Source organism: Ornithorhynchus anatinus, chromosome 19 (assembly GCF_004115215.2).
Source record: "Ornithorhynchus anatinus isolate Pmale09 chromosome 19, mOrnAna1.pri.v4, whole genome shotgun sequence".
Classification (NCBI taxonomy): Eukaryota; Metazoa; Chordata; class Mammalia; order Monotremata; family Ornithorhynchidae; genus Ornithorhynchus; species Ornithorhynchus anatinus.
Genome location: NC_041746.1, coordinates 1,245,092 through 1,270,309, shown reverse-complemented (window position 1 = coordinate 1,270,309; position 25,218 = coordinate 1,245,092). Strand labels below are relative to the sequence as shown.

Below are 25,218 nucleotides of genomic sequence, written 5' to 3'. Positions count from 1 at the left end.
GGTCCGAACTACATTTCCCAGAAGGCATGGCGGCGCCACTTTCCGTTTCCATAGGACTGAGGGAGGGGGGAGAAAATGGCGTCGGGGTCCGCGTCCGGGGAGCCAATGGGGGCCGGGAGGGGGCGGGACGGGGGGCGCGCCGACCAATCGGGGGCCGCCTGGCGGCGGGAGGGGGGACGGAGGAGGGGGGGGCGATGTTTGCCCGTCAGTCGAGGCCGGAGTGAGGAGCCGAGGCGGCGGGGCGAAGGGAGGACGGCGGCCTCTCCCCCGGCGCCACGGCCCCGCTTCCTCCGGCCGGAGGGAGCCCGCGCCGCCCTTTCTCCTCAGGCCCGGCCCCACCCCCGCCGCCAGGGAAGCCCGAGCGGCCGCCAGACAAAGGTACCAGACGCCTTCGCGGCGGGCTGGTCCTTCTCGCCGCCCCCCTCCCCCCCCCCCCAGGCCTCCCCGCGGCGCCTCGGCCTGGTCGCGGGGGAAGGACCGTCCCCGCTCCGGGGACAGAAATGGCGTCCCGGCCCGGTGTGGGAGGCCGCCCCTCCGCCCCCTTTCGCCCCCCGCAAACGGGGCGGCGGGGAGGGCGGGCCGCCTGACCGGCCGCCGCCTTTTGTCTCCCTCCTCAGGTGCAGGTGAAGCCGGCCTTCGCCAGGGCAGCGCCCGCCCGGAATCGTCATGAAGGTAAAAGAAGGCTTTTAAATCAATAAAGAAATAAAAAGGGGGAGGGGGGAAACTCCAGAGGCGGAGTGAGTTTCGGAGTTGCTTTTTTGTGCGGCACCGGGGGGGCCGATGGCAGGGAGCGCAACGTTGGGGTTTTTTTTCCCTCCCAACACCGGCCTCAAACGCTTATGCTACGGCCGGGGTCGAGGAGACGTTTGGAAGTTAAGGCGGTCGGGAGCGATTTAAAGCCGATTTTCTGCAGCGGGGAGGGCGAGGGCGAAGCCACCGTTGCCCGCAAAAAGGAAGCTCCGAGGTCCTCGTCGATTAACAATACGCAGGGAGGCCGTCGGCAGCTCCTGGAGGTTGCCCAGACCTCTCCGTCCCCCTCCCACCTCGGATTTGGAGAGATTTTGGAGCTCCGTCCGTCCGCCCCCTCCCAGGTCGTTGCGTTTTTCCAAGCGTCCACCTTTTCAGAACACGGCGAGGTCGCTCCGAACCGGGCTCTGCGCCGGAAAACCCGGGGACGCTCCGGCCGACGGGATGCGGGGATCCCGGCCGGTCCCGACCCGCAGCGGGGGATCCGCGGATGAGTGAGATGGAGAAGGGAGGTCGACCGAAAAGAACCGTAAGGGACTCGTCGCCGTGGGGGGAAAGAGAGCCTCGAGAGCGTCCGCGGCCTCGACGGTCCGGCGGAGGCGTCGACTGCCGCCGGCGGGGTTGGGGGATCCGCCTGCTCCAGATGGAAACGAGGATTGGGATTCCGCCGCCTCCAGAGGTTCGGCCGGTGGTCCCCGGGCCGCCCGTCGCCGGTCCGTCCCGAAGATGCTCGGCCGCGTCCGTTCGGTTCCGATAACGCGGCCGACTCTAGTCGATCGGCACTTGACGCTTCGAGGCCAACGGCTCCGGGCCGCTGACCTGAACTGGCCGTCCGCCTTTGGCTTCTGTTTAAAGGGCATCGGGTCCCTCTTTGGCTCCTGTTTAAAAGGCACCGGGTCCCTCTTTGGCTCCTGTCACCGGGTCCCTCTTTGGCTCCTGTTTGAAAGGCACCGGGTCCCTCTTTGGCTCCTGTTTGAAAGGCACCGGGTCCCTCTTTGGCTCCTGTTTGAAAGGCACCGGGTCCCCCTTTGGCTCCTGTTTAAAAGGCACCGGGTCGGGGTGCGACTCTCTGCCTTAGAAGGGGAGCGCACGGATACAGGGGTGAAAGTCTGTGGCCGCGTAGTTGTGATCGTTGCCTAGCACGTTGAAGCAGAAATCCGAAGTGTCTGGCTTTTTAGTCTTGGAATGCTGTTGTCCTTGAGGGAAAAGATGTTTTGCGTCCTCCCCCCCTAAACCGCCGTCCCTCCTCCTCCTCCTCCCTTCTCCTCCTAATCCAATTTTTTAAAAATGTCCAATGGCATTGATGGCTTCTGAAATGGGCTCTCTCTTCGGCCTAGGATGCGATTGGTTCACATCCCGGGTCGGGGTTGTACAGAAGAGGAAATTAAATTCATGGGGAATATTGTACGGTAGACCTCCAGAAGAACAACTTGTCTTCTCTTCATTGCGTGTGCATAGACTTGAAATATGTAACTCAGACCTCTGATTTTTTTTCCCCCCCTCAAAGGTCTGAGCAATGTATTTCAGATTATTCAGGCCAGAAGGCGAACAAATTCCAAAATTGTATTTGAAGACTAACTTCTCTGATTGTATTCACTCGGCTGCCGTCCTCCAAATCGATTAGAAGTGTCCCCCAGTCTTTAGTTTTCTTACAAAAATTTTCGCCAAACAAATTCAGTTTATGAGGAACTCTAAGTCATCATTACCTGGGCTCAGCGTGTGTCGGTTTAGTTGACCAGCCAAAAAAAAAAAGAGGAGACCCTCTCCAAAGTTCTCTGCCTGTCTGTGTTTGGCCCGTCTGTTTGTTTTCGTTTGATGTCTTTTCTCCACCGCTGCGTTTGCTAATTACAAATGGGATTCAGAGGGGCAGTCTGCTCGGCAACCTTGACTTTTTCGGTCCCTACTGAGAGGAGCCCGGTATCTTTGAGCCCGACTCTGTACGGGTGCAGCCGCGAGCACGCGTTGCTCCCGACGGGGGACTCCGGGGTCGTCAGTCGTTAGCAGGGCTGCTCGTTGGCCGTCAGGAGTTTCTGACCAGTCGGTCTCTCCTGCCCCTTCCCCCGAGCCGGGGGAAGCGGGGAGAGAGATCCGACCAACGGAAAGTGGACGGCGGAAGGAGCGGGACGCCGGTGGGGTCTTGCTCGGACCCCTCCGGACCGCGAGCTCGTTGCGGGTGGGGAACGCGTCTGTTGTATTGTTCGATTGCACTCTCCCCAAGCGCTTAGTCACAGCCAGCGTTCAGTAAATAATACGACCGAGTGGTTGACCCGACCAGGGGGCTGGGGAGAGGTCAGCAGGATGGGGGCCCTACTCTCCAGGAGCCTTGGCTAGCAGGCCTAACCCCCTTCCTCCCCAAGGTTCCCTGTCATCCCTTAAACCGAATGGCGCTTCGCGACTAGTTAGACAGCCGGACTGTCCTAAAAATACGTGTTGGGCTCTTCCTGCGACCCGGTCCCTGTCCTGATGTTCGCCTCAAAATGTGAAACTCTATCCATCACCCAGTCTGCTCCGGGGTGGAAACTCGTCATTGCGCAAAAACGGGTCCAGCAGAGGTGCGTTTCCTCCGTCCCTTTCTCTAATTTCTGTGATGCTTCAGTCGGTGTCTTGAGGTGTTCGAAACGGGCCTGTCGTTGATTAACAGCAAGAGCGTATACAAGAGATTGGCCTGCCCGCCGGCAGTAAGGCCACAGGGTCGCGAGGCGAGAGGGTTCTTTTAGATCAACGTTGAAAGAAAAGAGCCGAGCGAAGCCGACACATTGGTTAGTGAAATGCTTCTGGGTTTCCGACTTCCCAGACACTTGGAGAGGACTCTGTGCGTCTTTTCCCGTTGAAAGTAGGAACAGGCTCCTAGGAATAATCCCTGGAGTTCCCTAAGGGAATGAAGTCCTTATACAAACTGGTTTATACTCCATCTTGTGGTTATGTTGTGAGTGGTGTGAACGAACGAATGAATGAGAAATGAGGCCAACTGCTTTTGACACCTGTAACACAAAAGCCATCTGAAGACGAATACATTATGCAGACAAGTCTTGGGTTAAATTGGCGTTTTTTTCCTTTATCCCCTCTCTTAACGAACCCCCGGCCTCCTCTGAACGAACCACCGGCCTCCTTTATTTTCCACGATGGGGGAAATGGCGGTGAAACCCACAGGTAAAAATCCCTGAATTGCATTTTAGCCCTTAGCTTCGGCTTCGGTCTACCTCCTTTCCCTCCGTACGTTTGCCGGAGTGAATTAATTTAAGATTGTTTTCTCCCCTAACCAAGCCCACCTTCTCCTAGAGCGCTAAGAAGCCTGGAAAATAGTCACGAGATAAGCAGTAGGAGAGATGAGGAAGGAGTAAGAAGCCTGTAAGGTGCTCTGCACATAGTAAGCTCACAAAAATTACGATTGAATGAATGGGTAGTTCATAGTAAGCAAGAGTTGGCTGCAGGGAAGAGCCAAGGGGTGAGGGGTCTTGGGTGTTTTTTTTCTTTTTGAAAATAGTTGCAGGGTGAAAAGAGAATTTTGTAAATGCACATTATTTATTAACATGCCCTTCCCCCAGACCTTCAGCTTCTCAATTATTGACTGAGCAAAAATGATACTTTTTTAAAAGTTGTGGCAATAAAGACCCATGATGGTTCGTGGAAAAATTTGTGTATGAAAGAAGTTTGATGAAAATGGCTGCCTAAAAATGTATGGGTAAATGAACATTTTCTAGTCATTTTACACATCGTTTAGAAATCCTTGGTTCGTTTTTGCATTTTGTTAATTCTAAGGTGATTACCATGGCCCAAAATATAGCAGAACGGACCCAATATAAAATGTAACCGTTACTTTGCATTCGGAAGCCGAGACTTCATGATTCCAGAAGCGTCGAGGGCTCCGAATCGGTGGCGGGACATGCAAAAAGTCTTCAATAAAGCATTGTTCCTGTCGGTACCTCCCCAAGTTTAGCTCATGGGGAGGAAGGGAAAATTATTTTTCTCAAACTGGCTCTCCACTCTTTTGGCTTTTCCTTTCCTACGCAGGGCACTGTACTCAGCTTTCTCAACATCTGTTATATTGCTCCCTGTGTGTGTGTGTATGTTTAGCAGGGGTCTTTCCTTTAAGATACCCACACTATCAAAGGAAATGCCATAACTCATCTTTCCTTGGGAAGGCATGTACAGGGATTATTCGTTCATTCAATCAGTCGTATCTATTAAGCGCTTCCCGGTTGCAGAGCACTGTACACAATAACCGGTGACATCGCTCATCTGCAAAATGGGGATTCGATACCTCTTCTCCCTCCTGCTTAGACTGAGACACCCACGTGGGACCTGGTGACCTTGTATCTACCCTAGCGTTGAGTACAGTGCCTGACCCAGAGTAGACGCTTAACCGATGGCACAGTTATTACATTATTTTGTCTACTTGCTCTTGTATTCACCCAAGCACTTAGTACAGTGCTCGGCCTGTAGTTGTCACTCAGTAAATACTTTGATCAGGAAAGTGTGAAGTGCTGAGGCCTAGTGGGAAGCAGCGTGGCTCCGTGGAAAGAGCCCGGGCTTGGGAGTCAGAGGTCATGGGTTCGAGTCCCGGCTCTGCCGCCTGTCAGCTGTGTGACTGTGGGCAGGTCACTTTATTTCTCTGTGCCTCAGTTCCCTCATCTGTAAAATGGGGATTAACTGTGAGCCGCACGTGGGACAACCTGATGACCCTGTATCCACCCCAGCGCTTAGAACAGTGCTCTGCACATAGTAAGTGCTTAACAAATACCAACATTATTATTATTGTTGTTGTTGTGATATCTGTTAAGCACTTATTAGGTTCCAGGGACCGGACAAAGTTCTGGGGTAGATACAACAGGTTAATCAAGTTGGACCCCTGTGTCGTAATCCTCATTTGACTGATACGGTAACTGAGGCACAGAGAAGGGAAGGGACCTGTCTGAGGGCGCACAGCAGCCAAGCGGCAGAGCCGGCGTTAGAACCCAGGTCCTTCTGACTCCTGAGCCCGTGCTCTACCCCGGGCCGTGTTCCTCTCCTAAGGACTCTCACGAGGGTACTGAGGAAAAGTTAAACGACTGCACACCAGTCTCCGCGCCTCGAATAGATCAACCACTCTGAGGTTTGCGAGGAAAGCAGTGGCGTGGTTTTTCTGAGGCTACCGGTTTGGCCGCACATACAGAGATGCTTTAGGCAATTCTTACAATGTGACTGTCGACTAAAGTACAATAAAAATGGCACTTGAAGAACTCTCAGCTGATGTGTAAAAGAGCCACATAGTCACGTTGGCATCTTGAAGGTTCTGCTTGGTTGTGGAATGCCCAAGGAAATCTGCCAGGAGCTACCGTGGAAAAGGGAACAAGTTGTAAGCCGCAGAGCCTGGGGAAACGAAGGCGGGCTCGGCCGCTGATGGGTACGTTCTGTCTTAAAATTTACACTTTTCACTTGAAAAGCCCCAAGACGCAAGTTCGGAGACGTCATTAAACTAGTTTAATGTCAACATTAGCAATAGTAGCACGTTAAAATAATTGGGAGCGTCATAAAATATCTAGGCAGAGTCTCCAGATAGGCAAGCTGCTTTCGGAGGGTGGCCTTTTCACTGGGGCCCCGGATCGAACACGCCGGGGTGTCCCCGTGAGGGCCCGAAGCGGTTCCAGAAGGCGCCGGTCCTTAGCAGACATGTTAGGGAGTGAAGGGGGTTTGGGACAAATCACGGTGTTGGTGTTAAAATTAACGGACAGAAAGATAAAGGAAGGGACTAAAAATTATTTCTCACTTTTCTTTTGAATTCAAGCCAATTGTTTTGATTTTTTTTTTTTTTTGCCAAGTACCCTTCCAAGCGCTGGGGTAGATACAGGGTTATCAGGTTAGACACAATCCGTGCCCCACATGGGGCTCTCAGCCTAGGCAGGAGGGAATAGAATTTAATCCCCATTTTATAAGTAAGGAAACTAAGGCACAGAGGAGTGATGTGACTTGGCTAAGGTCACACAGCGGACCAGTGGCAGAGCTGGGACTAGCACCCAGGTCCTGGTACTGTTAGTGGGAAGCCTAATAATAATAATAATAATAATGTTGGTATTTGTTAAGCGCTTACTATGTGCCGAGCACTGTTCTAAGCGCTGGGGTAGACATAGGGGAATCGGGTCGTCCCACGTGGGGCTCACAGTCTTAATCCCCATTTTACAGATGAGGGAACTGAGGCACAGAGAAGTTAAGTGACTTGCCCACAGTCACACGGCCGACAAGTGGCAGAGCTGGGATTCGAACTCATGAGCCCTGACTCCAAAGCCCGTGCTCTTTCCACTGAGCCACGCTGCTTCTCTATGGCGCGATGAAACAGGAATAATATCAGAGTTCTTTTTGTGGAGGGAGGGAATGGAGAAATGCAATAATAGACGTGGGCATCGTGATACGTATAACCCGATTTGCCTCTGCCCACTCCAGTGCTTACTACGGTGCTGGAAACCTAGTAAATGCTTAGCTCTGTGATCCTGCACAAGTCACTTCACTCTGCTGGGCCTCGGTTCCCTCATCTAAAATGGGAATTGAAACTGTGAGCCCCACAGGGGACGGGGACTCTGTTCAGCCTGATTTGCCCGTATCCACCCCAGCGCTGTATTTTATGACCTTTCCCCCCCTCTAGCCCGAAAGCTCCTTGTGGACAGGCATCGTGCCCACCAGTTCACGCCCACCCTTCCTCCCGATCCAAGCGTTTGGATTATCCTCCCCAAAACGCTCAGTCCGGTACTCTGCCCGCCGTAAGGGCTCATTGTATGCCGTTGATTGAATTTCCAAAGCCGAGGGAAACCTCCGGGGCCCAGGGACCAGGACGTAGCTGGCCGGCCACCCCCGTTGAATCCAGAGGGAGAGGGACACGGTCCCGGCCTGGCCGGCAAGAGCCTCCATGAGACTGATGAGTCCGAGCTCACCCCGAGGCCAGGCTCATGGCCATAGTGGCTCCCGGATCAAGACTGGGGAATAAAATGCCGCCGCTCCCGGAGGGCGGGGATCCTTTCTAATTGTCGGGCACTTTCTCCCGCGCTTCAATATAGCGCTCTGCGCACGGTAAACTCTATTAATTGATTCTCGCATTGCCCTTTCTGGAGCCTTCCCTTCCCCTCTGGAAAGATGAGCCACCTTCGATGCCTTATTAAAAGCACATCTTCACGAGGCCTCCCCCGCTAAGCAGCACAGATTAGTGGATATAGCCCGGACCAGGGAGTCAGAAGGGCCTGGGTACTAATCCCAACCTTACCACTTGTCTGCTGTATGACCTTAGGCAAGTCACTTCACTTCCCTCATCTGAAAAATGGGGATTAAGACGGTGAGCCCTGAGGGCCATGGGCCGTGTCCAACCTAATTAACTTATTTATACCTCAGTGCTTAGTACAGAGCCTGGCACGTTGTAACCGTGTAACCAGAACCATTTTAAGGGGGGTAGGGGAGGAGCCCTCATTTTTCTCTCCTCCCATTCCTCTCTATGTTGCCCTTCCACTAGGATTTGCACCCTTTATTCACCCCTCCCTCAGCCCCACAGCACTTATGTCCGTATCTAGTTTATTTCTATTAACACCCTTCTCCCCCGCTAGACTGTAAGCTCGTCGTGGGCAGGGCACTTGTCTCCCCGCGCCGTTCTAAACGTTTGGTACAGCGCTCCGCACACAAGCGCTCAGGAAATGCAATCGATCGGGCCCTGGTTTGAGTGGAAGCTGCCCGAGGGAGCAGGACAAAAACTAGTAGCCGTGTCTCGTTACCTCGACTTGGTACGATCTTGGTTTATAGCACTCTGCGTTTCTCAATCCCTTGAGTGTAGTAGCCGAGTTAATTGCCAGTTACATAGTCACTATTAAAATACCTATATTACATTTTAGAGAAAGATTAAAACCACACAGTCGTAAACCATTATAATTTGAGAGCATATTGCATAATTGTATGCGGTTTGGAACTGGAAGAACGCTGCCGGTATATACCGTATTTCTAAGGCGCAGGTGATGATATTTATTAAGCGCCTACCGTGTGCCGACCACTTTACTAAGCGGCTGGGCGAGACTACCCAGGTGAGAATTAGTTGCGAGAAGAACTGCTCTTGAACAGTTCCAGGGAACAACTTTAGAACTAATGGCAAAATCGCATCTGCTCAGAACCGCATTCAGATTTCTCAGAGCCGACGTTCTTGCCCCTCTCCGGTACCCTCTTACAGTTGGGAAGCGAAAGTTGGCAGACGAACGTGCTGGTAAGCCGAAGTGTCAGAGAACAAAGTTGGGGACGTCATGGGGAAAGTAGACGTGCGCGGCCATGGAATTCGTCGGCGCTCCGCCTGGGGTTCTGCGGGAGTTTTCGGCAGTCTCGGTTAGCGTAGTGATGGGATCGGGGCTTCACACGAGGCAAACTCTGCTTTACGCTCCCACGTAGCATTAGAAGCAAATGAAAAGTGTAGACAAGACTACTGTGTTTGGAGTTGGGTACCACCGCTCGCCTCGCAAAGTCTGCTCCAGTCCCTCTGACGTTGACCCGCGGATGTGCTGGGTGACAGATCCCAATACCCCCACCTCATAAGAATAATAATAATAATGTTGGTATTTGTTAAGCGCTTACTATGTACAGAGCACTGTTCTAAGCGCTGGGGTAGATACAGGGTAATCAGGCTGTCCCATGTGAGGCTCACAGTCTTAATCCCCATTTTACAGATAAGGGAACTGAGGCCCAGAGAAGTTAAGTGACTTGCCCACAGTCACACAGCTGACAAGTGGCAGAGCCTGGATTCGAACCCATGATCTCTGACTCCCAAGCCCGGGCTCTTTCCACTGAGCCACGTGGTTTCTGTTAAGCGCTTCCTACCTGCCAGGCACTGTACTAAGCGTCGGGGTAGATGCAAGCTAATCAGTTTGGACAGTCCCCGTCCCACGTGGCGATCACGGTCTTAATCCGCACCGTACAGACGAGGTAACCGAGGCCCAGAGAAGTGATGTGACTTGCCCAAGGTCACACAGGAGCCGAGTGGCAGAGCCGGGATTAGAACCCGGGTCCTCCTGATTCCCAGGCCTGCGCTGTAATGGTGCTGCCTCGCCTCCGCTGCGAGTCCTAGAAGGCTGGCAGTTGGGAGAGCTGAGCAGCCCAGCGGAGCTGTCATTAGAGAGAGGGAGAGAAAACTTTGCCCGGGAATCACCACAGCTTAATGCTCGACTGACCTTCCAAGCTGAATTATCCCAAAATTTCACATCCAAATCCCTCACCTGCAGGCGAGCTAAACAGGCAGATCTCCTGGCTCATAAATTAAAATCCTTTTTGCCCCCGCACACACTGAGTTACAGTGGACCCTCAATCCGGCTTGGCAGCTGGGGCTCCTGTTTTCCCTCTCGGTACAAATCTGCCGCGACTCTTCGTGTCCATCGGGAGAAACTTTGCTGAAAGGCACCTTTCCCGCTAGATTATTAAGATGTAAGAACAGCGGTTTAACCTGTGGCCTGCAGTGGGTTCTTTGTTCGTTTTGATGTCCGAATTTAGATTTTTGAGAGCCTTATTGGAATCACCCGAGTGATTTGGGGAGGAGCAGTGTGGCCTAGTTGAAAGAGCAAAGACCTGAGAGTCGGGGACCTCGGTTCTAATCCTGGCTCTGCCCGTTGCTTGCCATGTGACTGTAACTTCCGCGTCTCAGTTTCCTCAACTGCAAAATGGGGATTCAAAACCTGGTCTCCTAATTAGAGAGCTCCCTGGGCGACACGGACTGTGCACCGTAGCTCAGTGGCAAGAGCCCGGGCTTGGGAGTCAGAGGTCATGGGTTCTGTTCCCGGCTTTGCCTCTTGGCAGCTGTGTGACTTTGGGCAAGTCACTGAACTTCTCTGGGCCTCAGTGACCTCATCTCTAAAATGGGGATTAAGGCTGTGAGCCCCATGTGGGGCAGCCTGATTACCTTGAACCCCCTCCCCCCCCCCCCCAGTGCTTAGAACAGTGTTTGGCACATAGTAAGCACTTAAAAGTGCCGTCATCATTATTATTATTAACCGTATCTACCCCAGTGCTCAGAATGGGGCTTGACTCTCAGGAAGCACCTAGCAAATACCATATATATATATCATATTATATATATTTAATTTAATAAAAAAAGGAGCATCTTTCTGCAGCAAGCTGTGATTGGATGGTTTAGACAAGGAGCTCTGCGATCCTTGTACAGCCCCGACAAATGGAACCGATGAAGCCAGAGGGCCAGATCTCTCATCTGGTTTTCCTTTTTTTTCTGGGAACCCTATGGTCGCGCTTTCTGGACCCTTTCTTGGAACTAGCCCTGCCCTTAGGGCAAGCGGGAATCTTCCGTCAGGAGAATGAATTCATTGGTCCTTTTTTTTTCCCCTGCTTTTGTCCTAATTTGCTGCAGCGTTCCCCATATTTGGTTGTTTGCAGTGAAACAGAAACGGTGTTTAAGAGCCTAGAGAGGGATCGTGAGGGAGCTCGGCCAACGTCGGGCTCGTCTCTCTCCGCACCAAATCTCCCGCGCTGCCGGGGTGCGCGGTCCCCCAGCCGTGTCCGGACCGCCCCGCCCGGGGCAAGAAGATTTTTCTCTTACCGGACAAGATGGGCTTTCCAGCGTGGCGTTCGGTCACCTGAAGCCGGATCGACGTGGTGAGCGGGGGGAGGGGGGAGAAATGGAGCGAGGAACAAGGGCTGGTTCACTGCCAAGCTGCAGCGACTTGACTGTAGCGCAGAGAGGAGAAGACGGTGCAGGCAGAAGGGCCCCGACAACATCACCTGCCACCCTCCTTCAGCCAATCGTATTTATGGAGCACTTCCTGGCTGCAGAGCACTGGATTCAGCGCTTGAGAGAGGACAGTTATAACAGACACATTCCTGACCACAACGAGCTTATAGTCTTGAGGGGGAGATGGACATTAATATAAATAAATAAAAGTACAGATATGGACATAGGTGCTTTGGGGCTTGGAGCCGGGGGGGATGTGTTAAGGGAGCACAGTTAGAGAGAGCACAGGCCTTGGAGTAAGAAGGACTGGGATTTGAACCCAGGTCCTTCTTACTCCCACTTGTGCTTAAACTGGGGAAACGTTTTGCAGCTTAAGCCAGCCCTGATGATGAAGTTGGTGGTCCCTTTAATCATGCTTCCTCCATACCAAATCTGTCTAGAGGGCTTGGAAAATATTTGCCGCTGTGGGTCGTGGCGACTTTACGTGTGTATCTTTCTTTGGGTTACCATCTTTTGTAAACATTTAGATTTAAGCCTAAGGTGCCAGCTAGGTGGGGACAAGTGGCTGGCTTCAGGGTTTGGGTAAATGATCCCTCTTTTTTTTTTTTGAGACTCCCTAATTGTCCGGGGTTGGGGTCAACTGGTGGAAAACTGTGGTCAGAGGACCCCTTTATCCATCCAAAACCAAGCCTGGCTACCTTGGCGCTATATCTGCCAGGGAATCCCCTAGTTTTCCCTCTAGACTGTAAGCCCCTTGCGGGCAGAGAACGTATCTACCGACTCTATTATATTGTACTCCACCAAACGCTCAGTACGGTGCTCTGCACGCAGTTGGCGCTCAATAAATGTTGTTGAACTGATTGATTTTCGGTCGGTGTCCCTGGGACTTCCACAGGTATCTCCGAACGGGACGTCTTGAAGGGCCAGGACTCCTGGGAGATCATCACTCCCTTCAGGTCTCCAAATGGCCTGCCAGTTCTTTCTGGAAAGAAAATTCTATGTACTCCTCATAGCGTTAAATGCATAGACTACTCGCGTTTTACAAATACTTCGGTGGGGAGTTTCTCTTCGTATCCCCATCAGTAGCGCGGTTTGAAGGACCGGATGCAAAAGGTTAAGCGTTGTGCCGATGGCCACCTATCAAGAGTGCAAGAACGAGGATCAAGGTTAGAAATGTGATTTCTCCAAACGTGAGTGAAAAGGTGACCAGCCAGATGACTGTATCTGCTCCCGGGTACCCTCGGGATGTCACCTTGTAAGCCTTGTAAGAGTTGAGGAGGGGAAGGGGCTGCTAGGAAGCCCAGAAGACTTGCCCAAGGTGAGAAAGCAGACTCTGCTCCTCCCCCAGAGCCCAGGCAGCCTCTTTCTCCGCTTGCAGTTTTCTCCCGGAGGCCAGACCTCCGGGAGAAAGTCCAGGCTTGGAGATGCTGGAGCGGACTCTTTAATGTGATAAACGATAATAGTAATGGAACACCTACCTCCTAGATTCAGAGCACTGAAGAAAACACAATGTGGCCTCGTAGGAGGATCATCAGGAGACCCAGGCTCAAGTCCCTAATCTTCCGTTGACCCGCTGTGCGAACGTGGGCGAGTCACGTTCTTGGTTTTCTCATTTGGTAAGGTAGGGCTAGAATGGATCGCAAGGCCCATCTTGGACAGGAAGTGTCTTTTCTTATAACCCTGTCCTTGCCTCAGGGCCTAGCACATAGTAAATGCTACTGTGGTTATTACAATACGATGATGGCAATGGCTCTTGTTAAGCACTTACTGTGTGCCAACCACTGTACTAAGCACTGGGGTGGATTCAAGGAAAGCAGGTAGGGGACAGTCCCACGTGGGTGCTCACAGTCTCAATTCCCATTTTAAAGAGGAGGGAACTGAGGGACAGAAGAGTGAAGCGACTTGCCCAAGGTCACACAGCAGACAGGTGGCGGAGCCGGGTTTAGAAGCCATGACCTTCTGACTCCTGGGCCCGGCCCACTGCGCCATGCAGCTTCTCTAACGATATAACGATATAAGAGAAGATCTTAAGGATCTAGCGGCCGAGGCAGGCCCGATGATAATTTACAGGTAGGAGAGAGGTACGATGAAAAGAAAAAGCGTTGAGGAGGAAGTGCTTCAGAAAGAGGGTGATGCATCCAATCAGTCGATGGTATTTTCTTGAGTCCTTACAGTGGGCAGAGTTTTGTACGAAGCACTTGAGAGAGTACAGTCCAACAGTTGGTAATAAACCAGAGTGCATAAGTGTCACGGGAGATTTGGAATCCACAAGTACCGAGGTGGAGCGGAAATGGCAGTTGCGGGCTATAATCTGGAGGGCTGCACAAGTAGAGAAGTAATAGTCCCTGGCTCGCCTCAGGTGACAGATCTCCTACTCACTAATAATAATAATAACGATGGTATTTGTTAAGCGCTTACTATATGCCAAGCACTAAGCCCTGGGGGGGTTACAAGGTAATGGGGTTGTCCCGCGTGGTGCTCCCAGTCTTCATCCTCATTTTACAGGTGAGGGAACTGAGGCAAAGAGAAGTGAAGTGACTCGCCCGAAGTCACGCAGTTGACCGGTGGCGGAGCCGGGATTAGAACCCATGACCTCTGACTCCCAAGACTGTGTTCTTTCCACTGAGCCACGCTGTCTTTACCCGGAGACGGCCCCCCAGCTCCGGCCTGGGTGCTGAAGGCTACGCTCTGGGCTTTCCGGAGAGCCCGGAGGCTGGATCCTGGCTGCGGCCTCTTGTCTTTGGGTGCTGTTTTTTTTGCTTCCTGATCTTGAGCCCCTGCGGAAGGCCTGCCTCTCAACGTCGCGTTGGCAAGATGATCGTGATAGGTCCTTTCATCGGTTTGCATTTGTCCTGCATTAGGTTGCTAGTAACTCTCCGCATTTGTCGGTAAATGCAACCCACATGTAACTCACTACTGCATAAACGGTTCATCCCCAGGAGTAAGTCGGACCATCTTGACATAAGGGTTTTATAAGGACTGAGGCTGTTGCTTCACAGAAAAATAGTTTCTCCATGCCCCTGAGGAATAAATTCCCTTTGTTAGTCCGTCCACCCTGGCCGATCTCGGGAGAGTCTCCTGGTGAACCGGAACGAAATAGGGCTTGATGAACTCAAGAAGACACCTGGAATTGCATTTGGAAATAGGGGAGAACGGGGAAGAAGATGGTTGGCGGGAAAGCGAGGCACTTGGGTAGGTTGGGACTACTGCAGCTCCTTAGCTTTGAGGTGACGGATTTATAATCATTTCAGGTTTTGTTTTAGGAGTGGGTCTTGCCCCTTCCCCCCCCGCCCTGCTCAGTTAACCGACGGGTGCGCGACTCTCGCTGGTCTTATGATTTGATTTCGTTCCGGTTCGGTAGGTTCTGCATGTCTCCGGGACTAGTGATCTCCGCTGAGATTTCTCCCGGGGCCACTTCGAAGGCTAAGAAATTGAGAACCAAAATTATTTTTCCACAGGTTGTAAATTCCTCAAGGGCAGGGATCCCGCGCTTAGTCCTGGTGCCCAAGGGCTCTCCGTACAGCGCTTTGCAATCAGTAGGCGCTCCAGTCATAGTGATGGGGCTACTCATAAACGGTTCCGAAGACGGGGAGTCTTCCGAGGAATTATCCGACCCAGAATTGTCAGCCCCTCGGCACTTATCTGTTATTTATTGATTTATATTAACGCCTGTCTCTCACTCTAGGCCGGAGCTAACGGTGGGCAGGGAACTTGTCTACCAGCTAGGTTATATGGTACTCTCCCAAGCCCTTAGAACGATGCTGGGCACAAAATAAGCCCTCGATAAATACTACTGATTGATTCCAGGGAGCGCTGGATTTCAGAGGGGCAACGGTAGGAGTGAGAAAAAGGGAAAGGGAAAAGAGGAAGAAGAGCCAAGAGGCGAGAGGAGTGTGCAGGGGAGGCCAGAGGGCCAGGGCTTGAGCCTGGACAGCTACAAAGCTGAGAAGCAGCATGGCCTAGTAGGTGGAGCACCGCCCTGGGAGTTAGGACCTGGGTTCTAATTCTGGCTCCGCCACTTGTCTGCTCTGTGGCTTTAAGCAAGTCACTTCACTTCTCCGGGCCCCAGTTACCTCATCTGTAAAATGGGGATTAAGAGTGTGAGCCCCATGTGGGAGAGGGGCCGGGTCCAGCCCGATTACCCTGTGTTTACCCCAGCGCTTAGAACAGTGCTTGACCCGTAGTGCGCACTTAACAAATAACCATCATCGAGATTGGTCCCTGCTGTGTATTCTCACCTTGTCTTCATCCTATCTTAGGAGCAGACCTGGAGGCTTTCGCTGCTCTTCTTTGGGTTCTTCCCCCAACAACCACTGGGAACAGCAGAAAAATTCCCCGCGGCTTGCTGGAGTCCTTGGGGTGGAAACGTTGAGAGGGCGTACGTTCACCCGAGAGGTTCTTCCGTTCAGAAACCGTGAAGTGTTTCAGGGCAGCCCGTGAGGCAGAGGAGGAGAAGCTGTTCGGGTACCTAGGTGTCGTCAGCAGGTGATGCACCTCGAAAACAGCAGCTTCCCTTCCATCCCCTAAACTCCCGCTGGTGGTAGCTTGACGTATTTTCCAGGAACCTTGACCGTTTGCGGTTTCTAATGGATCCCTAGGCATTGAGAGTGCAGGAGTTGGCCCCCCTCTCCTGGCTGGACTCCAGGTTTTGTAGCTGAATCCTGCCTACTGAGCTCTTCTTACATTCCTCGGGGCTAATGGTGGCTTTTCTCCCGTGCAGTTGTTTGATTTGGGGCTTTCGTTATTTCACTTGCAGCATATTTGCCCCCTAGACTGCTCCATCGGTTGAGTGGTATTTGTTGAGCGCTTACTATGTTCCAAAGCTCTGTATCAAGCGCCGGGGTGGATACAGGGTAATCGGGTCGGACCCATTCTCAATCCCACACGGGGCTCACGGACTAGAGAGAACAGGTATCGGAAGCCCCATTTTACAGCCGAGGAAACTGAGGCACAGAGAAGCAAAGTGGCTTGCCCAAGGTCAACCCAACAGGCTCGTGGCAGAGCCGGGACTAGACCCTGGGTCCTCTCACTCCCAGACCCTCGCCCTTTCCGCTAGGCCCCGCTGCTTCACTATAAAAAGGCCGCTGGCGAAAACATTTTTCCTCCTTCCCCAAGGATATTCTTGGGTTGCCATGTGGATGAGTCTTTTCCCGGCCTACACTTTTAAACAAATTTAAATATTGATCTGGAGCTATCTTGTCTGTGGACTTTGCCCTTCCCTTGGCTACGGCAGGAAAGGAGACCAGCCTGACCTGGTTGACAATAAACTTTCCTCTTCGTAGGTAAGGTTCTCCTTTCTCTCCTGTGTTTCTAGGGAGCCTTAAACATTTACAGAGCCTTTTGGGGTTCACGTGCCTTCAGCTACGGTTTTCGTGAACGTCAACAACTTCTGGCCACCCAAAAGGACGTTATGCCCAAACCCACGCAAAGTAACTGAATAACTAGATCGTCTACCCCGCTACAGCTTCTCCTTCACGGTCTGCGGGTCGGTATAAAAATTCGGTGCTGCACATCTTTAGGGATTTAATCGCACTGATTTTACTCAGTTTATTAGCTGATGGAGGAGATGCCCTCGTGCCCAACTTCTAAACTCTCAGACCTCGCACCTGCTACTCGGTGCCATTCCCCTTCCTCCAAATTGCTGCGCTGGCTTCCCGTTGTTACCCTCGCCCAGGTCAGACTCCTTAGGCCACTGCATTTCACACACAAATCCACCTCCCCCATCCCTCCACCCCAGGCCAACTCCGTGATGCTCCAGTTGAGTCAGGCAGTGGGGTCCAGTTCAGGTGGATCGCAGTATTTCTATGTTCTCGTCGGGGTCACCGGTCGGAGAACGAACAGTTCTGGGGCTTTGGGCCTCCTCTGGAAGCGAGCAGAACTGGCCCGCAAACCAGTGCTGGACGTCGGCTTGCCCTCTCCTCGGCCCCGGTGCCGCTCGCCGAGGGCCGGCCTCGCGAGGCTACCGGCAAAAGGTGGACACGCTGCTCCTTACTCCGGGGAGGTTGGAGGGGCCGGAGGGGAGAGGGTTGGTTTCTCCTCCCCTGAGCGATCCGAGTCGGTGCCCGGCAGGCATTCACCTAGCCCGTTTTAAAGTCCAGTACTGTCCCACCTCGTTGTGCTTCTAGGAAGAAACTTGGAAAAGCTAATTTTAAAACTCCGCACAGCATCAGAAGAGGCTTCCGATGCTGCCTTTTGAAAAATTTCCCAGGGGCTTAAATTTTTCTTACGACTGTTCATAGGGCTCAAATATGCACCGTGCGTGGACTGAAGTGTGTTTTTTATGGCAAACTAAATAAATGACTAATTTTTTTTGCATCATTTGGGAACAGATCTTCTTCTGACCGTATAACAGGCAGGCAGTAAAACGTTTGCTGGGGGATGGGGAGGCATTAACAGCTGCCCCTACATCTCATCGACGCGTGTCCGGTGTTAGCGTGTCTCTGTAAGGGCTGTCCACGGAATGGTTATTTAGTCGGTTGGGCGACGGAGCGCGGCGTTTGTGGGGCCGGTAGCAACTCTATGAATATTAGCTATATTGGCGCTGATTTTTGTAGAGTCAAACGTGTTATTTGAAAGCTAGTGGTTTAATCTTTTTTAAAAAAACCTCCGTGGTGATAATAATAATTATGGTACTCATTAAGCACTTATTATGTGCCAAACACCGTTCGAAGCGTTGGGTAGTTACAGGTTAATCAGGTTGGACACGGTCCCTGTCTCCCACTGGGCTCACGTTCTAAATCCCCATTTTTTTTCTGACGGATGAGGTAACGGAGGCGCAGAGAAATTTAAGTGAGTTGCCCGGGGTCACTCAACAGACGTGTGGTGGAGCTGGGCTTAGACCCCAGGCCTTTCTGACTCCACGAGGCTAACCTTGAGTCAAAATTCAAAATAAACCAGGAATTAAGAAACAGCAGAGCTATGTAAATGAACCCTTTTTCAATTTTCAGTCTTTCAAAACTCAACTTAATTCACCATCTACTTTTGAATTTATTAACAGCGCATCTAGCGGATGTGCGGTTTAATTGCCCGAATAAAGCGCTGGTGCCCTGGGTCCTATTTGCAAGTTTTTAATAAAAATTTTACCAGCCTTCAGCCTGATATTCTAGTCTCTACCTACTGATATCATTTTTGGTATACCTGTCAGTGTACCTGTTGGCGTACTGGTGTTCAAATAGCACTTATCCATCCGAGAGTTCGTAAATTCAACTTTTACCATGTTCAGGAATCTAACTGTGGACTGATGAATTTACCGCTTATCATCAGGCAAGTGGCAAAGGGGACCTGAAACTTTTCTAGTGGTTCGCAGTAAAGTGCACTGAACCTAAGAGCTTGGGAAAGTACGCTAGAAGTATAATAATCATGGTATTTAAGCCCTCACTGTGTGCCAAGCACTGTTCTAAGCGCTGGATACAAGCAGATGGGGTTTGGACACAGTCCCTGACCCGTGTGGGGCTCACCAGTCTCAACCCCCGTTTTACAGACGAGGGAACTGAGGCCCAGAGAAGTGAAGCGACCTGCCCGAGGTCACAGAGCAGACAGGTGGCGGAGCTGGGATTAGAACCCACGACCTTCCGACTCCCAGGCCCCGGGCTCTATCCATGGCGCCGCATTCCTCGCCCACAAGGATCTTTCCCTTTAACCAGGGAGGCAGGCCTACAAAATAGTTAAGATCGGAGTAATCAAAATAAACTGATGGTATAATAGTTCGTAGATCACTACGTAAGTGATAGAGGGAGGTATAAGTAATTCAGGAGGACTGGAGGAGAGTGATAGGTTAGGGTTAGAGAAGCAGCGTGGCTCGGGGGAAAGAGCCCGGGCTTGGGAGTCAGAGGTCATGGGTTCGAATCCCGGCTCCGCCACTTGTCAGCTGTGTGACTCTGGGCGAGTCACTTCACTTGCCTGGGCCCCAGTGACCTCACCTGTAAAATGGGGATGAAGACTGTGAGCCTCCCGTGGGACAACCTGATGACCCTGCATCTCCCCCAGCGCTTAGAACGGTGCTCTGCACAGAGTAAGCGCTTAACAAATACCAACATTATTATTGTTACGCTCCCAGGCTGCCAAACGGAAGGGAGAAATACAGACATTTTCAGGCTAGCAGTTTCTGTTTACTCCAGTTGAATTAGAGGAAAACCTGGCCTCCGGAAGAGCCGGGTGGAAGAAAGCCACTCCTCCAGGCCGGCAAGACCGTGCCCGAGCAATTTTCTGTCGCTCGAAACGTCAGCCGGCCCCGCTTCTCCGTCCCCTCCTTGCCCCTTTCCTGTTCTCTTCCCCCTCCCCTCGCCGGCCCAGTGGGCAAGGGTACTCTGGCGGGCAAGGGGGCAGATGGGCAGGAGGAAGCCCTGGGGGCCGGGGTTCTGTGCGACAGTCGTAGGGACGTCGGAGCCGCTCTGCAGCCCGCTTTCCAAGAAGCGACGAGGGGTGTCCTTCCCACACTCCTCTCGTATATTTCTTTGGCTGAATGTCGGGTTACCATGGTGATGGATGCTATAGAAATACACAGAATCAGCTCCCGAGGGGCGGGGGTGGCAAATCTGGCAACCGTGTTTTGTTGGGTTTTTAGACCTCGCCCAGTCGTTTTGTCCAGGGTACCGAGAGCTCTCTGCCACCTGAATTGTTCGAGGCAGAAGCGAAAGCCGTCGATGAGGAGACGGGGGGGGGGGGGGCACGTAGCTTGATTCCACTTGGTCGCCCGCCGCTTATTCATTCTGTCCCGCGGCGGCGATGAATTTAAAAAAAGAAAAAGATTTTGTTGCGCTTTAAACCTTGGCTTCTAGGCTTCCATTCCCCTGGGCTTGTCATGAGCCCCCGCTCTTTATCATCAGATTATTCCAGGCCGCGCTGGGTCACAGTCTAAAGAGAGTAGGCAGTGAGAAGCCAGGAGCCCCCTTTATCATGATTTGAGGAGAAATGATGCGGCCAACTTTTGGTGCAAGGTTAGAGCGGATGTCCTAGCGGCCTTTGGGGGTGGTCCTGGCGCTCCGTCAGGAGGAGAAGCTGTAGAGGTCTGCGGCGGGGGCGGGGAGTCCGCTCTGCTCAGGCCTCTACTAGGTAATTGGAGCGCTTACTGCGTACAGAGTACTGTACTGAGCACTTGGGAGAGTACGGAGGCACATCCCCCCCCCCCCCCAGCATCCCTGGTCAACGAAGCCGGACTTCCGTTTCCCATCGGAGACGAGGGGGAAGTGGGTTTCTCGTGTGCTGGGTCTTGTCCACGGTACTGCCGAAGGAGGCTGCGCCAAACCAGCTGCCGAGCAGAAACGGAGCGGGGCCGGACAGCCGATGAAAGGAGAGGCCGCCTGCGCTTGATAGATGCTTTCGGATGGTTGGGGCCTCGAATACAGCCGTCTCGAAAATGACTCTGATTGAGAGGGAGCCCATTCATTCTTTCGGTCGTATTTACTGAGCGCTCCCTGTGTGCAGAGCACTGTCCTGAGCGCGCGGGAGGGGACGATATAGCAATAAGCAGACACATCCCGGGCCCGCAACGAGCTTGGAGTTTAGCGGGGATATTTATTAAAGTCATTCGGCCAAGCTGAGTCTGTGGCAGTCCATTTAAGCAGATTGAATAAATGCAATAAATGGACATTTTCAGAGCTGTGTCATTGCTTAGCTGATGTAGGTCCAGAAATAAAGTCGAGGTGAAGGTCCTGACTCCCAAAAGATCAGGCAGGAACAAAATGTCTGCCCTTGACAATGTACGGCCATCATTTTAGGACGTAAAAAGAAAGGGCCCTAAGCTGCCCTTTTGTAGTAACTGTCGGAGGTTCGCAAACTGAATCTAAGCACAGATTCTGCTGTTTCTCCTGCCAGGGTTTCTTGTGGCAGTCCCGTTCAGTGGTGATTTTTTGTGGAGGGGTGCTTGGATTTAAAGTCGCTCAGAGCGCTGTCTGTACAGTGACGGTCCGTGCCTTTGACCTCCCGGACTTCCATTTTATAATTGGTGACTCATTCTTCTCAAAAGTTCCTGTGATTCCTTGCCACCTCTCTTCCCTTCTCTCCAGTCGTCCCCTGCTTAGAGTGCTGAGCGCCCAAGATAACCAGGTTGGACGCCGTCCCCGCCCCAACTGGGGGGATTCCCCCAGAAAAGAGCACTAATTCCAATCCCACTCCCAAGTGTTCAGTCCTTCTCGTTTAACCCTTCTTTCCGGAGCCACGTGGAGTCCTAGAAGGGGAAAAATCCAGAGACTCCTGCTGCAGGGCACCTATGATGGGAAGCAGGAACTGGCGGTGGGACTCTCCACCCCCGTGACCTTATCCCCCAGCGACTTCAGGAATCCCCAGGAATTGAGGATGGGCTTTGAGTTCCTCCCTTCGCGAAATTCCATCTATCGTGTTGCCAGATAACGAGGAAGATCCGGACGGGCGAGATTGTGTGGTGACGAGTGGGTTTTTTTCGGAGCTTTTACTGGTAAGCATGAATTAGGGAAGTCTAAGCTGTTGGGAAGCTCCTTGCCTGGAACAGCTGTGTAAACCGCTGTCGTTTGAAAATGACGTGCAAAATGCTGATGTGAGCATCTGCAAGGAAACGTCTCCACACTGTTCAGACAATTAAAAATGATTTTTTTTTTTTTAACGGTTCTTGTTAAGCTCTTCCTGGGGCGTCAGGCCCCGTACTAAGCTCTCGGGTAGAATCGCAGTGCTCAGCACGTAGTAAACGCTTACCAAATACTATCATTATTATTATTATTATTATGCAAGATCATCAGGTTGGACACAGTCGTGGTCTCACATGAGGCTCACAGTCTGAAGCAGAGAGGGGACTCCATTTAATATGATCCTCATTTTACAGATGAGGTAACCGAGGTACGAAGTTGAGTGACTTAATAATAATAATGTTGGTATTTGTTAAGCGCTTACTATGTGCAGAGCACTGTTCTGAGCGCTGGGGGAGATACAGGGTCATCAGGTTGTCCCACGTGAGGCTCACAGTCTTCATCCCCATTTTACAGATGAGGTCACTGAGGCCCAGTGAAGTGACTTGCCCACAGTCACACAGCCGAAAAATGGGTTTTGCACCTATTAATGTCCTTGTAGGACTTCCTAGCGCAAATACCGAACGAACGAGGTGCTTCTTCACTGCGGCAGAGGTTCATTTTCTTCCTTACTATGTGCCAGGCACTGTTCTAAGCGCTGGGGTAGATATCAACTTGATATCAACTTGATATCAACATCGCCTTGATTCTATTTAGTTGCCATTGTTTTTATGAGATGTTCTTCCCCTTGACGCTGTTTAGTGCCATTGTTCTTGTCTGTCCGTCTCCCCCGATTAGACTGTAAGCCCGTCAAACGGCAGGGACTGTCTCTATCTGTTGCCGACTTGTTCATCCCAAGCGCTTAGTACAGTGCTCTGCACATAGTAAGCGCTCAATAAATACTATTGAATGAATGAATGAATATCAACTAATCAGGTTGGACACAGTCCACGTCCCTCCTGGGGCTCCCAGTCTTAATCCCCATTTTACAGATGAGGTAACTGAGGTGCAGAGAAATTAAGTGACTCATCCAGGGCCACACCCAGCAGACAATGGCCAAAACTGGGATTGGAATCCAGGCCCTCCGCCTCCCAGCTCCCGGCTGTGGGAGTTCCTGTCCCACGTGGGGCTTGCAGCCTCAACCCCCATTTTCCAGATGAGTGAAATGACTTGCCTAAGGTCACACAGCAGACAAGTGGTGGAGCCGGGATTAGAACCCATGACCTTCTGACCCTACTACGCCATGCTGTGAAATCCAGTCAGTTTTTCAGCCCCATGGAGGCTGGGTTCCCCAGATTCTCCTCTAAGGGCCACACAAGATCAGTGACTAAACTGGGAATTATGTCTTCCAGTTCCCGTGCATGATCCTGTGCATCAGCTCTCAGCCAGAGCCTGTGTTACCTTGAGTTTCTGTTTCACGAGCTGCAACCTCCTTGAGGGCAGGGATCGTGTCTGCCAACTCTGTTGTGCTTTACCAAACGCTTTTTTCATTACCCTGGGCACATTATTCCCTCAAAAAACACCACGGATCGAGGGTGGTGACCATCCGTGTGGAAACTGCAATACAGACTTCCGTGTGGGATATTCCGGTTTAACTCCGTTAAACTCCAAACGTGGCCTTTTCTCATGGAACTTCTCAGCAGCGACCGGACAGTAGTTTGATTTTTTAACCCATATTTTCTCCCTTCCTCTCATAGCGTGTCGACCGAGGCCAAAGACAGTGATCTACGATTGGCGGGATAAGGAGTTTAATGTTTCATTTCCAAGGCGAGCACACCGAGCTCGCAGAGCAACCAGTGTGCCTGGGTCTTCATTCTTGAAGGAATGACTAAACAAAGAGTATTTGGGTTTGCGCGGATGGAGAATTGTGGCCAGATTTCTTTGGTGTAGGAAGTAGAATATTTGTGTGGGTCGAAGTATGTTGGCTGTCAGAACATTCTCATTCCCCCAGTTGGAGACCAGAATATTTGCCAATGTCAAAGCCGGCCCCTCAGATGTTTAGGGCGATTCCTGCTGAGGATTTCTCCACCCCGCCTCCCGCCCCCGCAGCTGATTGATAGTCACCCCAACCCCTCAGGACTCGTGTGCGTCGCCTCATACTCTATCATTTCCCCTATTTGTAACTGAATGTCTGCCTTCCGTTGCAGACCACTGAGGGCAGGGATCACGTCTACTAACCTTTGTCTGCTCTGCGTGACCCCGGGCAAGTCCTGGACGACTCTGTGCCTCGGTGTCCTCACCCCTGAGACCGGGAGCCCCGTGTGGGACAGGGACTCTGACCAACCTGATTGGCTTGTCCCCACCCCGCCACTTTGTACATAGTAAGCGCTGAACAAATGCCACAATTATTATTATTTTTTACCACTGTTATCCCTCTACTGTGTTGTACTTTCCCAAGCACCAAGGTGAGGGTCCTGCACAGAGGATTGCCTTACGTTTCTGTGTGATCTTTCCCCTCCTCTTGCAGGATTCCCCAAATCAGTCAGCGATTTCCAAGCGAATCACCTGAACTTTTCGCTGTCAAGCGTTAGCTGTCGAACAGTTCCCGGCCCCATGTAGGGCACTTTGTAGTACATCGAAGCCTTGTTAATTCATAATGGGCGATAATAAGTGGACTTAGTATTACCCGGCTTTGGGTTATGACCGTGTAAGTTAAAGGGCATCTCATGGTCTGGGGACTAGCAGCTGCCTTGGATTCCTCATTATTTGGTAACGAGGTTTTGATTTCTAATGTATAATGAAGAATAGGCAGTTGAGTAAAATTGGGGTAGAGAAACACAATTAAACTTTACTGCTAGTAATGATTTGAGTTGGCGGGAGATGATTGGATCCTCTTATTGCAGTTTTTGCTCCTCCTTTCATTCAGTAGTATTTATTGAACACTTACTGTGTGCAGAGCACTGTACTAATCCTCTCCTCTCTCCAGATTAACTAGTCTGTTTTCAAATTCATCTCAGCTCAAGCTTTAAAGTAGCTCAGTTCTCCCAATGGCTAGAGTCAGTGGAGTTTCCTTCACCGGTGGATTATTTGATTTGGGGTTTGGTTTATTCTTCGCTATAGGGTGACCACAAAAACACATATGACCCGTCCATCTCCCCATCTAGACTGTAAACCCGTCGTGGGTGGAGAATGTGTCTACCGACTCCGTTCTATTGAACTCTCCCAAGTACTCAGTGTAGCACCCTTCACGCCGTCAGCGTTCGATAAGTATGACTGATCGACTGGGGAAGCCTCCATTTCTAGGGGAGAAAGTGTTTGAAAGACCTTCTTTTCTCTCACCCGTGTCCGTAGGCAAACTTCCCCTTGAGTGGCGACGCCTTCAACTCGAAA

The 25,218-nt window shown here is 51.7% G+C and overlaps 1 protein-coding gene across 5 annotated transcripts in view; it reads left to right on the top strand.

The window, feature by feature from the left end:
- The first annotated feature begins 196 nt into the window (after positions 1–196).
- The window catches only part of ARID4B (AT-rich interaction domain 4B), a 93,170-nt gene continuing 68,148 nt past the window's right edge, over positions 197–25,218 (top strand). For 3 of the 5 annotated variants that reach the window (XM_029047110.2, XM_029047107.2, XM_029047111.2), the window contains exons 1-2: positions 198–378; positions 618–672. In XM_029047110.2, coding sequence (XP_028902943.1) covers positions 667–672 — 6 coding nt within the window. In that variant the 5' untranslated portion in view covers positions 198–378; positions 618–666. Of the gene's footprint in view, positions 379–617; positions 673–25,218 lie in introns of all 5 variants that reach the window. The other 2 variants (XM_029047108.2, XM_029047109.2) reach the window with 2 other exon arrangements.